Source organism: Symphodus melops (genome assembly GCF_947650265.1).
Source record: "Symphodus melops genome assembly, chromosome: 6".
NCBI lineage: Eukaryota > Metazoa > Chordata > Actinopteri > Labriformes > Labridae > Symphodus > Symphodus melops.
The window spans coordinates 20611096-20628144 of record NC_136696.1 but is presented as its reverse complement, the minus strand read 5'-3'; the positions used below and the strand labels follow the sequence as shown (position 1 = coordinate 20628144).

Here is a 17049-nt window from a genome sequence, read left to right as displayed (position 1 = left end):
CGTGATGTCAGCGCTCTGTGAATGCAGCAGCCGGCTGCGTCCGTGTGTGTGTGTGTCACCACCTTGCACTGACAGAGAGCTCTGATCTCTTTTGGGGAGGTGGAGATGATGCTTTGTCATTGAGAAGCTCAGCAGCAGCAGCAGCAGCAGCTGCAGCAGCAGCAGCAGCAGCAGCAGCAACGTTCTTCTCTCACTCCGGCACGTCCACCGCTCAGCATGCTGCATCCTGATGCGCTCTCGTCTGCACGCTGTGGGGTTACCTGCTTTTACATGCGTTTCCAATTCACCGTTCTTGAATGACCCTCGGGTTGTTGACGCATTTCAATGGTTGAACCGGGAAAGAGAGGCACGTCCCAAGTGTCAAAGAAGATACAACCTGTCCTGCGGATGCGCCGTCACTGTTTTGCCTCCAGCAGCACCCCAAGTGTGTTAGATACATGATTCATCCCTCTGTTTGTACGGGCTACCCTTAGAGCGCGTCTCTTCTGCTTCTTCACAATGGAAAGATTCCAGTCATCCATGCGCAAACGGCTCTACAGCTTGCCGCAAAACATTGGGCAAAAACCCTCTGTGATGGACGAAGGAGACAACGGCGACAAGGACACAAAGAGGAAAAGTATTCGGTTAAAACATTTGTCATCCGTGTCGCCTGCGAGCAGCTGTAAGAGCATTGAAGAGGCCAGGAGCGAAGACCTGGTCAGGGAAAGGGAGGTGATTGTGAAGACCAACTTGAACGGCGACTGTCGCTTATTCAGGGGCAGCATCTCCTCCATCACAGGGCGGCATGCTCCTGGGTCGGATCCAGCTGAGCAGCGGCGCCTCATCCCCGAGGCTGACGCCGGAATAAGCGAGAGTTTCCCCGGGGAGCACGGCCCCGGGCCCCAGCAGCGAGGAGCGGGTGGTCTGAGCGGTGCATCCGGGCAAGCATCTGCATTTGACCAGTCAAGTTTCATCAAGTTGGAGGGGACCGAGCAGATAATACCCGAGGACGAGCGGTTGTACCAAGCCGGCTTCATGCACCGGCAGTTCGGGGCGATGCTCCAACCAGGAGTCAACAAGTTCTCCCTGCGGATGTTAGGAAGTGAGAGGGCCGTGGAGCATGAGAGGGAGCGAGTAAAGTCTGCTGGTTTCTGGATAATCCACCCGTACAGTGATTTTAGGTAAATGTGCGCAAAAACATTTTTTGCATTAAACCTGTGAAAAATGTCTTCCCTGGCAATTTTGAGTACAACTAAATCTTAATTATAGGCCTATACATAACATGTTACTTTAAAGACAATGAGGCCACTGCAAACTTAATTCCATAGTTGCACACATGGCTAATCCTCTATATGCCAGCATTGCTTTGTTTTTTTTTCTTTCATCAGTGATGATATTATGATAACATCATAATCATGTGTGAGCCCATGCAGAATATCATAAGCTGAATGTGCCTCAGTAATCCATACACACCTTCAATAGATAAATGGCTTCATTTCTGAAAATGATCTTTTTCTACAGACCTTTCTTACTAAGAAGTATTATATGTAAAGGAGTTAGCTGATAGACAATCCTCTTACAAGCACAACGACATTTGAATTCTTCCACATATAACAAAGAGTGAGATGTTCTTTTTGTCGCCTTATAGTGAGAACTGTGCATGCATACAAGTTAATTTATACAACAATGGGCTTCATAGCAATCTAAGCAGCCTGGTTTCTGCAAAGCTGATCTATAAATGAAATTGTGCACCAAACTCTTGTAATTCCCTAATATAGCAGCCAGTCATGCATGCACACTGTGTTTCATTGCATGCTGCATACAAAACCCGTGTTCTGTTCATCACCACCATCAAGCCTTTTTCATGACATTTAACCTTGAGGCTCACTGTCATCATATTTTCACCGGCCAGTTGTACGCCAATGTGTGTCACTGCAGTTTTTTTCCACTCATCTGAATTACACTTTTTTTTTTTATCATTTAGCCAGGGCAATGGATTACAGAGAGTGCAGCAGGGGCTTGGAAATGGGGTAATCAAAATAGGGTAACATGACCATTCAAGATATTAGAAGCACACATCAGTGCAGATTATTACAGTACAATTAGTCTAATGGAGCAGAGATGGTGTGGACAGGGAGGGGACACACCACCACACAGTGAGAGACAGAAAGGGAGATTGAAATAAAAGGATGTGAGGAATCAGGGCGCCCAGCTGTTGACTCCAAGGTGTCATTACTTCATGCTGGTTTGGGTCACACTTTTGTGCATGAGACACGTTTTTGCGCCCTGAGTGGGACCGCTCAAGGTGAACTTTTAATCCTACAGACCTTATTTCAAAAGAACAGTACCCTTGTGCTTTAAAGAGTATTTGGGGTTTTTCTTGGCTCATGGGACACTGTTGAATCCCATCGTAATCCAGCGAACTGTCAACTCCTCTCTCAAAGATTTGCTCCAGTTGTGTGCTGACACACTGTGTGTTTCCAGGATTGCTGCGCATCAGCTCTCCAACCCTTGCATCCCCTCCTTGTGTCTTTTACAAACATGGTCCCTCTGTTGTTTATTCCACCCACAACTGCTGTCTTTTATTAAAGCTTTGTGTGGATGCCGAACTGGCACGCTGCATAAATATGGTTAATATGATTGCTGGTGGGCCTGAGCCACAGTACAGGTGTGTGTTAAGCCACTGAGCTGCATGCAGGCTGTTGTGCTTCAGCTGCGCGCTGGCAGCAAGAGATAAGTATCTCTAGTACAAATGTGATCCCTTTTTCAGCTGTCCTGATTGATCTAAGCTCCTTTCACCATTTTAAGCCTTTTTGTGTTCACTTTGCCTGTAACTCCCCTCTCTTTATGCTCTCATGCTCTTTTAACGTAGTTGCACTCTGACCCAAATAGTGCAAGATTCCTCTCTGGACCAGTCGCAGCCAGAAACTCCCACAGCAGTGTGCTTTATTTTCACGAAAATGTCAGATTACACCCACAAGTTGTTTTATCTTTTGCTGATGAGACAAACGGTCTGCAGGTCTGCAGGGGACAGTGCATTACTGTCGTCCCCTGCAGACCTTTTTTTTTTTTACCATGGTCCAGCTGTTCCAGCATTCTGTAGCACGGTGACGTGTGCAGAGCAGTAATGCTAACTACTCAACATCTGGCTGATGGGAGCTGACTTCTGGAGATGACATGGATTCCCAGGAGATAACGGTGGATTTAGCCAGAGAGGGGAAGTGCAATTAGGACCAGTGTGTCACCAAAGAGACAACAGACAGATGAAGAGAGGAATACAAATGCTTTGTTTGGCAGAGAACAACAGAAAGCTGATTAAAACAAATGGTCACCCTGCCCTCACTGGTTACCTCTCATAGAAATGTTCTTCTGAAGGTTTGGTGTAAATAACTAGTTCAGGTCAGACTGTGCGGAAATCTGCGTTTGTAAGCTGTTATGTACCCTGGTTACATGTCTAATGCCTGTCTCCTTTTTCCTTGTCCTATTGAGCTCAGAAAATGTCCCACATGGTTGGGAACACAGGTCATTGTTGCTTCTTTATGGATTTTGATTACAGCATCCCATGACTTCAGTCAAATACTCTTCTCACTCCGCAGTCATAAATGGATCACAGCTTCCTTGGTATCATGGAGTACTCAAGTCAATGTCCAGATCCCATGCAATCATTGTTATCCCCCCAAAAGTCTACTATACTGATTTCAATGAAATGATCATGTTACCTTAACAGAGAGTATGGAGATTGATGACCAGAGAGCTGGTAACCAATCCATTTCTTAGATTTGAATCATACTTGTATGAGAAGGATGCCGTGTATCAGTCAATTTAATAATCTGGTTATCAGATCGGTGTTCTAAAGGAAACAATGGTATAGGATCATCTCAGTTTGTTCCTGCTGTGTGGCTGTTTGCTACCTCACATCCCACAAGTATTCTTTAAGTGGTGTAATGCATGCAATGTAACACCCCCACCACACACACACACACACACACACACACACACACACACACACACACACACACACACACACACACACACACACACACACACACACACTTCCACTTTGTGCAGGTCTTGCAGTTGTGTCAGGCTCCTGTTGGATCGATCACTGGTTAATTAGTCCCCTGAAATGAATCAGACAAGCAGTCATTTGAATGCACACACACACACACACACACACACACACACACACACACACACACACACACACACACACACACACACACACTAACATACATACACTCACAGACACACACACGCACACAGACAACGCAAACACACACATGGTTGTTGGTTAACAAACATTCTCCATATATTTATTGGTATCTTTGGCTGAGCTGTTCTGTTACGTGTAAAGGGCTCTTTAATTGACCCCTCTTATAGCTTATTGTAAAGCATTCTGCAAAACTATAAAGTGAATATGAATTATGTTTCCTGCCAAGATTGCTATTTTTATAATTTGCCAAATCTTTTGCAGGCAGCCTTGGAATGAAATACAAATAGAGCCATTTTTTTCTCAACTCCTGCAGCTCCTGCAGCAACATGTCCGACATGTCCTTGGGCAAGACACTTACCCCAAGTTGCTTTGCTGCTTCGTCAGTAACTGAATGGATTTAGTTACTCCTGATGGTGTGAAATGTGGTTTTAAAGCAATATGAGTAGTCAGAAGACAAGAAGTCCATTTACCATTTACCAAACATGTGGATAGTCTATTCTGTAAACAACTAAAAGCAGCAATCACCATTCATGCAGTTGTACAGTAGATGTAATTGAACTATGTGCTGCTGACACTTGAGTATCTGGTTAGTTGTGAAAATCAATACTTCCCCTTGAGCCTTGAGATGAATTTCAATAACACATTTTCCTCTCTGTTCCTGTGGCCAGAAGCCCAGTATTGAACTGAATTAGAGAAGTGTTATTCCTGTCAAGATTCGATGCTTGGTTAGTGTTTGTACTCAGGCAGTTTGTTTGCATTGATTTTGCTTGATTTAACATAAATCTGTTGGCATTAGAGTCACTGTGTGAGGCTGCAGGTTAATATCTATTTGGAGTTCCTCCAAGTCTAGAATTTGCTTTAAATTGAAGCATATACTAAAAATGAGAAATAAACCCATACTCTGTTATTTATAAAGTAGTGTGTACAGAACAGAAACTATTGTGAAAATAAAAATTGAATATTCATAATTTCTTTTTTAATTAGTTAATTTCTCCAGTAGTTTGCTTTAGAAATCCAAAATACTGAAAATCTAAAGCCTTACTGGTTGTGACAATTCTAACATATTTTCAGTGTTGATGAAACTGAAGATCATTATCTTGCTATAATGATTTATAATTTGTAAGGTCAACAAAGGAGTGATGTATGCCAGGAAAACTCAGGGGGGTCATTTAAACACTGACAAAACTCACTGAAACGTGGTGTTCTGAGAGAGCTGGTTTCACAAAACAAACCTCTGCTGCTGCTTGAGTCATCTTAACACAGAAGTTTCATTTCGACTATAAGGGACTGTTTGAAAAGGTTCTGAATACTATCATATTTGCTTTAAATGCTTCAGTGGCTCCAATGAGAGAAATACAAAATAAAAAAATATTTATAAATACAGAAGATGTCAAAATAGCTGCTGATAGTGAGATGTGCTCTGTTAGGGGTTTTGGGAAACAATAAAGGTCTGACTGATCATTTCTGAAAATGTTCTGTTCATCTTCAAAATACTCAAGTTGTTATACGTCTACGTCCCCGTGTGAGGATTACAATGTGTGCTGTCTACTGGTGTTTTTTGGTCTCCTGTGGTGTACTGTATGCGTGATGTTGTTGTGGCGGTGTGTTTCAGGTTCTACTGGGATCTGACCATGCTGCTGCTGATGGTGGGAAATCTCATCATCATCCCTGTGGGCATCACCTTCTTCAAGGACGAGCACACGCCACCCTGGATCGTCTTCAACGTGGTCTCGGATACCTTCTTCCTCATGGACTTAGTCCTTAACTTCCGTACGGGCATTGTCAAGGAGGACAACACAGAGATCATCCTGGACCCGCAGCAGATCAAAATCAAGTACCTGAAGAGCTGGTTTGTGGTGGATTTCATCTCCTCCATACCTGTGGACTACATCTTTCTCATCGTAGAGACACGCATCGACTCAGACTTTTACAAGACGGCCCGAGCGCTGAGGATTGTCCGTTTCACCAAGATCCTCAGTCTGCTTCGGCTGCTGCGCCTCTCCAGACTTATTCGCTACATCCATCAGTGGGAAGAGGTAGATCCTGCAGGGACAAGCTGTTTGGATCTCTGTATAAGCTCCCCAGCTAATAGAGCTGCAGCACTTAGTCTGTTACTTTCCAAAGAACACGACAGGAAAACAATTGGCAGCAGTTTTAAAATCATTATTTTATTTTATTCATTATTTTCTTTGAAGGCCCCAAATTATTGTCAATCGATGTATTTGAACCAGGACTTTGGTCTGAGAACATGTGAAAGGTGTGTCTTTCAGTTTTTTGACAAATTGAACAAAAAGTATAAACAAAGCTGAAGCCCCTTTCTCGATCTTTTTCTGAATTAAGTGCTTCATTAATTACGAATTTTTTTTTTTTTGCATTAGTAGATTTCCCTTAATTATTTTAGTACTTCTCATAAAAAAACAATTAAAAAACCTTATGTCCATTGTCCATATTTGTAAATCTGCAGAGTTGATTTGCTTGTTCGGCTCTGCAGCTCATGCACGCTCAATCAATTTACTCAACAACAGATATTTTCCTGCATTATCTTATTGTATAATTCCTCCTAAAGGCTGCATTCCTGACATGCCATTAATGTTAGATTGTTACGCAACATAGAACCAGCCTCTGGTGAAAGATTAGGAACAGTATAGTCTGATATATGATCCAGGTTTCCATAAGCCCACACACCACCTCCTGTATGTTGCAAATCCTCTGATCGCATGAGAGAGAATTGTTACTTTATAGATTCATTCACAGTAAGATGCATGCTTTGTTGTTTGATTAATGCTGATAATGTGTCACAGGTTTTCCATATGACCTATGACCTGGCCAGTGCAATGGTGCGCATCATGAACCTGATTGGTATGATGCTGCTGCTGTGTCACTGGGACGGCTGTCTGCAGTTCCTGGTTCCCATGCTGCAGGATTTCCCTCCTGACTGCTGGGTCACTAGAAACAAGATGGTGGTAAGCGGATGATTTATGAGTCACACAGCGCCCAAATGTGGTCCTCTTAAAGACCCTTAAAGCCTATTTTTTCAAGAACCATCTGATCATAAGTGACAGGGTCTTGCGTGCACACATTTTCAAAAAACATCTGGAACTGTTAGGGTTGTATAAATATAAGAGATTATCTTTTTTTTCTGTCCAGCTCTTTTACTGTTTTTTGGTGAACATACTGTCCCTGTTAGAGTTTTTGAATGTGACTCTCTTTGCAACATATACTTGCTTTTTTTTTTTTTTTAACTTTTTTTTTAAATTAAGACATTAAAACTTAATTTTATAGAAAAATAGCCAAAATTCTAAATAACTAAGTAATATATTGGATACAAATAATGAAAGGGTCCTGTGAGGTGTTGTATGTATGTAAGGGACTGAAATAATACTGAGACCTCTATGCCATCTATAAAAGAAAAACAAGACAATTAGCAACAAGATTGATCATTTTATACAGTGATTTTTAAAACTTGTAACCACAGCCGCAGGATAGGTGTCACATGACGTGAGTTAGTGTGCCGAGTCCAAACAGCCATTGTCGACATTTTCTGTAGCTAAGTTTGGAGTGAGAGTGGTTACTGCTAAAAGACGGCAGGACAAGATTTTTTCTTCAGAAAACATTACTTAAACATGTTTAGGAAAAAAGAAAAGAAAAGAGGTGATAGTTAATCCACAGCAGATACCAAAATAGAAGCATCCCCGAACAGAGGCTTAACTTGCTTAACTTTCCATTTGTTTCAGCCCCTCATTATGATGAGCTGAGGATTTGAACTTTATTTGTATCATACACTTAACATGTTCATAACTCTGAGCAACTCTAAGACTGAATAATTTAATAAGTGAAGTAAGTAAGTATAAAATATATGGCAGACATGCCTACAATGCACATACTCTTAAATTGCAGGGCTAATCTTTTTCTTGTATAAATATGTAGATTATCTTTATGTACTGTTATTCTTCATGGAATGTAGTTACACGTACTGGTTGCTTCATATTACATCAGTAATACAAGTCAGTGTGGGCTTGATCTTAAACTCTCTCTTTCCTCCTCGTCCATCACAGAACGACACTTGGGGTCAGCAGTACTCCTACGCCCTGTTCAAGGCCATGAGTCACATGCTGTGCATCGGGTACGGCCTGTACCCCCCCATCGGCATGGCTGATGTGTGGCTCACCATCCTCAGCATGATCGTGGGCGCTACCTGCTTCGCCATGTTTGTGGGCCATGCGACTGCCCTCATTCAGTCTCTGGACTCCTCAAGGAGGCAGTACCAGGAGAAGGTGGGTGTTTGGTCTGTGGATGTCTGAAATAAAAATGAATTTTTTTTTCTTTGAGCCGAAGAGAGCTAGAGTCAGTGTTCAGAGTAACTTAGTGTGTGGACTGGAGTATTAACTACAATAATATTAGTTTAATGGCACGCCTTACTTCTTGTCGACAACATCAATATGAAAACTTTAGCTACCTGCCTTTTAATGGTCAGACAGAACACATAAGAATACTGTATAATAGTAAGTGTAATGAACATTTTTACTCAAGTACTTTAAGTTATGAATTTGAATTATTTCCACACACACACACACACACACACACACACACACACACACACACACACACTCACACAGTGTGACTTTAGATAGAAAAGAAGAGAAAAGGCAACTTATTAACTTATGATTTTTTTTAACTCTGAAAACAGACAGACATTATAGTGAGACGTCCTCCAGTGGGATGTAAAATGCATAGATTGGGCACACACACTCTGCTCATATGTGCTGTACTGGTGGAGTACAGGCTGAAGGACACAGTAGTTAATGTTATTAGCTGCAGCCTGCATAGAGCCGCTGTATTTGTCAGATGGGACGGAGGCGCAGCATTGCTCTGTGGGCAGGTTTCACAGATGGTGTGACAGTTAACATAATGAGACACATTATAGTGCACAACTAAGCCAACACATCAATCAGTTTAATATATTCATCGTCACATGACTTTGCATTTGTTCTTAGTGATTACCGCAGTTATATTTACAGTTCCATGTGTTTCTCTTAATATTTAATTTTTGAGTTGGACCTTATTGTGTCGTTGTTACAGTATAAACAGGTGGAGCAGTACATGTCCTTCCACAAACTCCCCGCTGACATGCGTCAGAGGATCCATGACTACTACGAGCATCGCTACCAGGGCAAGATGTTTGATGAGGAGAGCATCCTGGAGGAGCTGAATGAGCCACTGAGAGAGGTCAAACGTCATCTTCTTTTGTTTTTGTCTTAATAATGAAACTGCTGACTCATCATGAAGCTGACTTCTGTCACAAGTAAAAGTTGCTGCCTGTAAAACGTCCATAGGCACTATATAAACTTTACACGTTGGTTTATATCACACTATGATACATACGTTTATTTATTGACTTTTTGTCACCAATTCTCACTGTGAGCATCTTTAAAGACAAAATTAGAGCACATTTACAGAACTCCAGAGAGATTACACTACTGGGGGCAAAATAAATGATGATACAAGAACACAATGGACACATTACAGTAAAATCATTCATATTAAATGAAATGAGAAAATAATAAGAAAGACAATCAAATCAGTGAATCATTGAGAAACAATGTGAGACACAGGAGAACTTCTCCCCTCAAGCTGAATTGAAAAACACTTACTTTCTATTTAATCCAGGAAGGGAGGCTGCTGTATAAAAGATCTGTTTATCAGCTTGCTGTGTTATTAACCATTGAGCAATTGTTTAATAACTCTAATACCTTTTATTTCAAAGATGTGCAGTCCTTTCCATCAAACTGTAAATAGATGAACGAGCGTCCTTCCTCTAAGTGGTTTGCAGTTAATTATTTGCGTAATCTAATATGGCCCTTTTGCGATGTTGTTAATAGTCATGTAATCTGATTAGTAATGGCTGGAGACTGTATGCAGGCTGAGAACCTCATTAACTGAGCACTAAGCAGTTAACCGTCCAGCTTTTATAATGATTGAAATGTAGACATGCATTAACATGCGGTGACATGGGGGATGTGATGGACTGTGTTTACAGATAGTTCTCATATCAGACTTTTGTCCTCTTGTGTGTTTCTCCTGCAGGAGATCATTAACTTTAACTGTCGTAAACTTGTGGCGTCCATGCCTCTGTTTGCCAACGCTGATCCAAACTTTGTCACGTCCATGCTGACAAAGCTGCGCTTCGAGGTCTTTCAGCCTGGCGACTACATCATCAGGGAGGGAACCATCGGCAAGAAGATGTACTTCATCCAGCACGGAGTCGTCAGTGTGCTGACCAAGAGCAGCAAAGACACTAAGCTCTCTGACGGATCCTATTTTGGAGGTAATGTCTGAAAACAGCCCTTTTTGTGTGTGTGTGTGATTGTGTGTGTGTGTGATTGTGTGTGTGTGTGTGTGTGTGTGTGATTGTGTGTGATTGTGCGTGTGTGTGTGTGTGTGTGTGTGAGATACATGCTAACAAGTTTCTGTAGCTGTCTGTCAGTCAGCTTGGATGTATGTGAAGGAGCAGTGATTGTAATGATTTGTTTTGATTTATTTTGCTCCAGCACTCAGCAGATTAACTTCTCCGACTATTACAGCTGGGAAAAATTGTCCACATCATCTCCTTAAAAGGGCGCAGGACTAAGAGGAGCAAAGCTTTGTGATCTTTGATTCCATTTGTGGGGTTTTCTCTTTGTTAACACAATATTTAAAACTGAAATCCAACTCACCATTTGTCACTGCCCCTGATATGGTCTCAGGAAACTGTTGCTGTAATCTGGCTTTGTAGCAAAGTAGAAATCATTCATCAAAACACGTTTTAACTTTTTTTTAAATCTAAAGCTGCCTACATTTTTTTTATTTTCATGTTCTCTACACAAAAAAATGTAGGCTATTTCTAAAACAGTGTTTTTTTTAAACCATTCTCGAGCAAACATTTCTGATATAACAACAGAGTGGTTTTAAATTTAAATATTAAATAAATGTTTTGGCTTTAAGCTACTCATCAAGTTGAAATGAAATAATGAAGTTGTGCTTAAAATGGTTTAATAATGATGCTGTCATGTTAAATAAATAGCTAAAATCGGTAAACAGGAGAGGAAAGAGCGAGAGCGTGTGAGTCTGTGTTTGAATTTGCATATCCTCAATATGTCTGTCCTGAAAAATATGTCTACTTTTTTTTTTTTTTTTTTTTTTAAATGGCGCATTATTTTATTTTCCTGATCCAGCACGACAGATGAGGTCAGGACAAACTGTAAGCTGCAGGAATTGCATTAAGTGCTCCATCTGTGGAGCTCAGACGCACCGGCCTTTTCATGTTTGATGTTCTCATACAAATAATACTATTTTACCCTTTCTGTTATGAATGGATATGAAAAGATATAAATGTGCTTGTAAAGTATCACAATACTTGGAAAATAATTGTACCACTCTTCATATTAAGTACTAAATTCAGAAATGTATGTGACAGGAATCTCTGATGTGTTCGAAGCAGTATAGGTCATCTCAAAAGACGACCTCACAGAGATAATTGAATGTTTTTTCCCCTCTCTTTGCAGAGATCTGCCTGCTGACCCGCGGCAGGAGGACAGCCAGCGTGCGAGCGGATAACTACTGTCGGCTGTACTCTCTGTCTGTGGACAACTTCAACGAGGTGCTGGAGGAGTATCCCATGATGAGGAGGGCGTTTGAGACTGTAGCCCTTGACCGCCTGGACCGCATCGGTGAGTCCTTTGCAGAGAAATAAAACCTGTTTATACAGTATACTTCTCTATGTATCATAGTTTAATCTACTGTTGTATTCACATGTTGTGGTTATTTTGTTTTCCTTTTCCTCTTTGTTTTCATTTATTGCATTATTTCATTTTTTTCTGGCCTAACACTTGCAATGGAAATTCTGTTAATTGTACTTGTGCAGAAAAACTACATTCATGTATGAAACAACAAGTATTCTGCGTAAAATAATTATATCAGGTCATCACATACTATTTTAATCTTGGATCCTTCTCTGATTTAACTCAATAAAGAAACATAATTTGAAATGCAGAACAATCAAACATTAAAGTCTGTGGTCTATATAGTCGTATTTAATTACTTGCTATTTTAGCCTTATTTCCAATGTTGTCTGTTTTTTTAGCAAAGACAAATTCCTTATCATAGTATATATAAATGTACTTGGCAATAAAAAATAATTCTCATTCTCTGTAATGATTTGAAACACTTGTGTGACAAGGGTTATATTAAAACATCCCTGCAGTGTCCATAGAGACAGACAGAGAGAGAGAGAGAGAGAGAGAGAGAGAGAGAGAGAGAGAGAGAGAGAGAGAGAGAGAGAGCGTACTTAATGCACAAACATTTTCTGTTTTTCATCTTTTCTGTTATGAATAGTCCTAAAATCTCACATATTCCCCTGTAATGAAAAAAGCATTACGCTTATTTGTGTTTTCTTTAACAGGGAAAAGGAATTCTGTTCTCCAGAATAAAGTCCAGCATCACCAAAGCTCTGGTACTCTGAACTTCCAAGAAAGCGAGATCATCCAAAGAATAGTGCAGCATGACCGTGACATGGCTCAGTGCACACAACTGATCCAGACCAGCCTGAACCTCCCTGCACCCCCATCTCCCACCCCGGTCATCTGGGCCCCGCTGGTTCAGGCCCCACTTCAGGCTGCTGCTGCCACCACCCCGCTGGCTCTGGCCCTGGCCCATCAGGCCCAGCTGCCCTCCATACTCTTCCACCACCCTTTGGCAACGGGCTCTGGCTCCCTGAAGGACCCCACCAGCCATTCAAAGAGGTTTTATGCTGGAGCCAACACCTCCAGCAGCTGTGGTTCAGGCCCTGCCTCTCCTGCTAGCCCTATGAAGCTAAGACCTGGTATTGAGATGCCCACATTGGCATCCCTCAGGGGTGCTTCTCATGTGTCACCCACCATGATGTCCCAACCCATCTTTACCAGCAGCCTGCAGCCTCTGACCCCTCTGACCTCCCACCAGCCCTTTCCCCATCCTCCCCACTCCAACATGACCCCAGTCTACCCAATCGGCCAGACCACTGTCTCTTACACCTGCTCTGCCCAACTCCACTCTCAGCCTTTCCACGGTGCTATGACCACCCCGCCACTCCCTATAGGTTTACTCCAACAGGGGGCACCAGGGAGGCTAGTAGGCAGATTCCCAGCCCCCTCTGCGTCCACCTTAAGCCCTCTAATTTGCAGCTCGGTCGGCCCTATCCTAAGCCAGCTGCAGCCGCCCTCTCACGGCAGCATACAGCAGATGGGGTACAGTCATGAAAAAGCAGGGAGGATAACGAGTGGTCTCACCCTCCCGCAGTTTCCTTCCATCACCAGCACGCGGTCCTCCACCGGATTTATTCAGCCTGGGTCTGCAGTTACAGCCGGGGCCGCAGCCTCTCTAGCTCAGCACAGCCTTGCAGGTCTCCAGTCTGTTTTCCTCCCCCAGGTTCTTCCTGAGCATTCGGCCCTCGCCTCGCTTGCCCAGTACGGCTCTGCTGAAGCTTCACCCTGCTACACGCCTCCCATCCAGAGTCCCAGCATACAGAGCCCTGCACTGGGGAGGACAGTTTACCACAGCGAGCTCCCCAGAATCGCAGGCTCCCACAGCCCTCTTCTCCCTCAGACCTCATGCCCTGCAAGGGTGGCGTGTTCCCCCAAAGAGAGGGCCCAGTACTCTGCCGATCTCTTTACCCAGGAAATAAAGACAATCTCAGGCTCTCACAGCTCCATACACCAGGACAGGCCTTTGGCCATGAGCGGCTTCTCAGAGGCTGCGCCGGGGGCATCAAGTCCCTTCTCCTCTCCCATTGCTGTCAGTAAACCTTACAGCCAAATCCCAGGGCAAGCCACTGCCATCAGTCGGACACATTCAGGGTCAGAACCTCAGAACCTGCCCATCAGTGGTCATTCTCCCTACTCTAGATCTCCCTCTGCAACGTTAGAGACCGAACAGAAACAGTCCAAACTTCCATCTAACTTGTGAGGTTCAGACACACCCTCCTTTAACGCCTGATCATAAGGGAGACTTTCTTCTTCTTCTTCTTCTTCTTCTTGGTTCAGCCTCTCAACTAATTTTCTAGTTGATGGGTGTGTTTTTCTTACCAGATTGGAGATCAGTGGTTTCATTTTTAATCCGAGTGAATGGATCTGGGAGGATAATGGACAATTATGGCAAGTTTTCTACAGGACATTGCATCTTTGAATATAGTAATAAAATCCAAAACCTATTGATGGGTATATATAGCACCTCATGAAGATATCAATTGTTCTATGTATAGTATTATAACCACACGTTGTGATTTGTTATCAGTATTTGTTTAAACCCCGTTGTCCATTCAACTTTGTGTCATTAAGCTTTACCTGTTTGTTTGGAGTGTGTCCACAAGTGTATTTAGAAACCAAAAAGTATTGTCCTTTTTTTATTTCCCTGCCCACCACTGAGTTTGTCGTGAGAATGCAGGGTTCCCTCTTAAAGAGACTGGAGGAGAGACGGACTGTGCACTTTGCTCGTTTCAGAGATCACCTAAGGTAACAGTTTGATGACGGCATGTCTTCCAAGAGAGCTTTTCAGCAATATTGCACACCCTAAATGGGTCACACAAATCAGATCACATTCAGAGACACTGAAGTAATGAATGTAATGTAATGTTTGTCTGTGTCTGAGTGGGAGAAGTGGGATTAATTTTTGAATATGTTGAACTTGGGGGCAAGGACAGGTTTTCTGGAAAGTAACTGGAAAGTTCATCCGGTTCCAGAGTTAACGCACACATTTCTGTTTCATGTCCCAGTACAGAACATACGCCTGAGCCAAGGTCTGTGTGCCATCAGCATAGTATGCAATAATCTGTGTTTTTTTATGGGTACTGTGAATAGAAGCACTTGAGTCAATGAGTGAGTCTGTTTTTAGATAGAACAGATTAAAACAAGGGAATAAAATGAAATAAAAGCAATCGTGGATAATCAAACGTCCTGAAACCAGCAATGCACTAAGACTGATCTGAATGTTTCTTGCACCAGTCAAAGGGCTAAATGCAGTTACTAGGACACACGGTTAACCAGAAACCCTGACGGGTCATATTGCTGCATATTTACCTCCTTCATTTCATATTGTTTGATTGTAAAAAGTGTGACATCTGTTCTCGAAAACTTGCTGCTTTGTGATGCTATGCCGAATCAAAAGTAGTCAAATGTGGACTGCTTGTTTTATTTTATTCCTTCCACTTGTTAATGAGTTCATGTGTTAAGATAATATGTCTCTCTCTCTCTCTGTGGACCTGCAACTGGTGAGGAACTATAAACAGCAAGGCCAGTCAGCAGGTCAAACCATCGCAGGATGCTGTCCAGTGGCTTTAGCTGACTGGTTACTGAACCCCACGCCTGCTGTGACTCTGAGGGGAGAAAGACACTGTCAGTCACCAGCCAGCCGCTGCCAATGGGCTCAATCAATTCCCCATTATTATTCTCCTCCAACTTACACCACAACACCACCCGCCTGAGGCATCAGCTCGGACTGAGTGTAGCGTTTCTTTGAGTGTTTTTGAGTTAAAGGTGTGTGTAACCGAGGAGGTGAAAGTCATTCATCTATTTATATATTTATATCTCATTTTGCTGCCTTTTACGATTCCATCACCTATGTACGTTAGGAATATTTTATTTTAGCTACTGAATTCAATGCAATAAAATAACAATTAATGATGCTTGTCCTAGCCGTTTTTTTTTTTTTTTTTTTTAAGAGCACTAAAGGAGAATCTGATAAAACACTGCTGAAGTTACAGACTTTAAGCCGGATTAAAAATGGCGGACTGTATGGTGCCACAATTCACAATAGGCAGGATTTTAATCTAACAAATATTCAACTGGTTAGAACAAAAGAAATTATTAACCGCTGGATTAGTGATCAAATGTAGGTATTACTTCTGATTACTTCTGGATTTGTTTTCGTCTTTGACATCAACCTGTGAGGTTTGTCTAATCAAACTAAACTTCTTTTATGTTCCTGTTGTTGTAATAACTGTACCAGAAGTTTACACTTTGAATTAATGGTCTGATGTAGTTTTTTTCATTTGTGTATGTCTGTTGTTACCTAAGTACAAAAGTATGAATTATTCCATTTCAAAAACTGACATTTTGGGACTCACATTGAGATTAAAACATCGACTTTGACTTTTTTTGTTTCAATTTTAATGAGGGTTTAGATCCAAATAATTTAGAGTGAGCCTTTAATGGTGTACAGACCAAATATCTATTATAATATTAATATTAATGCAAAATAATCATGTCATTTAAATATGTTTGAAGCTCATAACAAAATGTAATTTCTAAGTGTTTCTTGTTATTGTTAGTTTGTTCATGTTTTAGTTTAACGTGTCTTTTTTCAAACTGTTCAGCCTGTTATGCGGCTGGAAACATTTTCATTACAGTCTGAGTGACAGCCAGTCGTATAACTGTTTGCCTTGATTGACCAAACAGAAGAGCAGTGTTATCAAATGAAGCGGTCAATGGGAGAATTTATTAAACATATTATTATAACCAAGGCCTCTGGAATAAATATTTTTAGATTTAAATAAACTGTTTTAAATTTGTTTTTTTGCTCCTCGATCATTCTATTTTTTAATTTGCAGGATATATTTCATAACCTCTTATGTATTAATTGAATTTTTAGCACTGTAGGCGTCTGCAGAGGCTTAATTTGGTTTTAAATTCATTTTCCTCCTACATAAAACTTATAGTGTGAAAACCAGTGTCTTTGTTGTGTAGGCCCTGGTATTCAACAGTGAGCTTGTTTTCAAACTTAACCAAGTCTTTGTTCAAGATTCTAATGATTCTTGTACATGGTTAACATTTGGTTTTCTAGATCTAGTT

At 41.7% G+C, this 17049-nt stretch overlaps 1 protein-coding gene across 1 annotated transcript; it reads left to right on the top strand.

Annotated features, from left to right (window-relative positions):
- On the top strand, positions 1-16749 carry LOC306824912 (potassium/sodium hyperpolarization-activated cyclic nucleotide-gated channel 4-like). The gene is made up of 8 exons (XM_079345316.1): positions 1-1160; positions 5805-6228; positions 6994-7155; positions 8248-8466; positions 9272-9418; positions 10277-10517; positions 11734-11898; positions 12630-16749. Exons 1-8 carry the CDS (start codon positions 499-501, stop codon positions 14168-14170), a joined length of 3561 nt encoding a protein of 1186 aa, XP_079201442.1. The 5' UTR covers positions 1-498; the 3' UTR covers positions 14171-16749.
- The last annotated feature ends 300 nt before the right edge of the window (positions 16750-17049 follow it).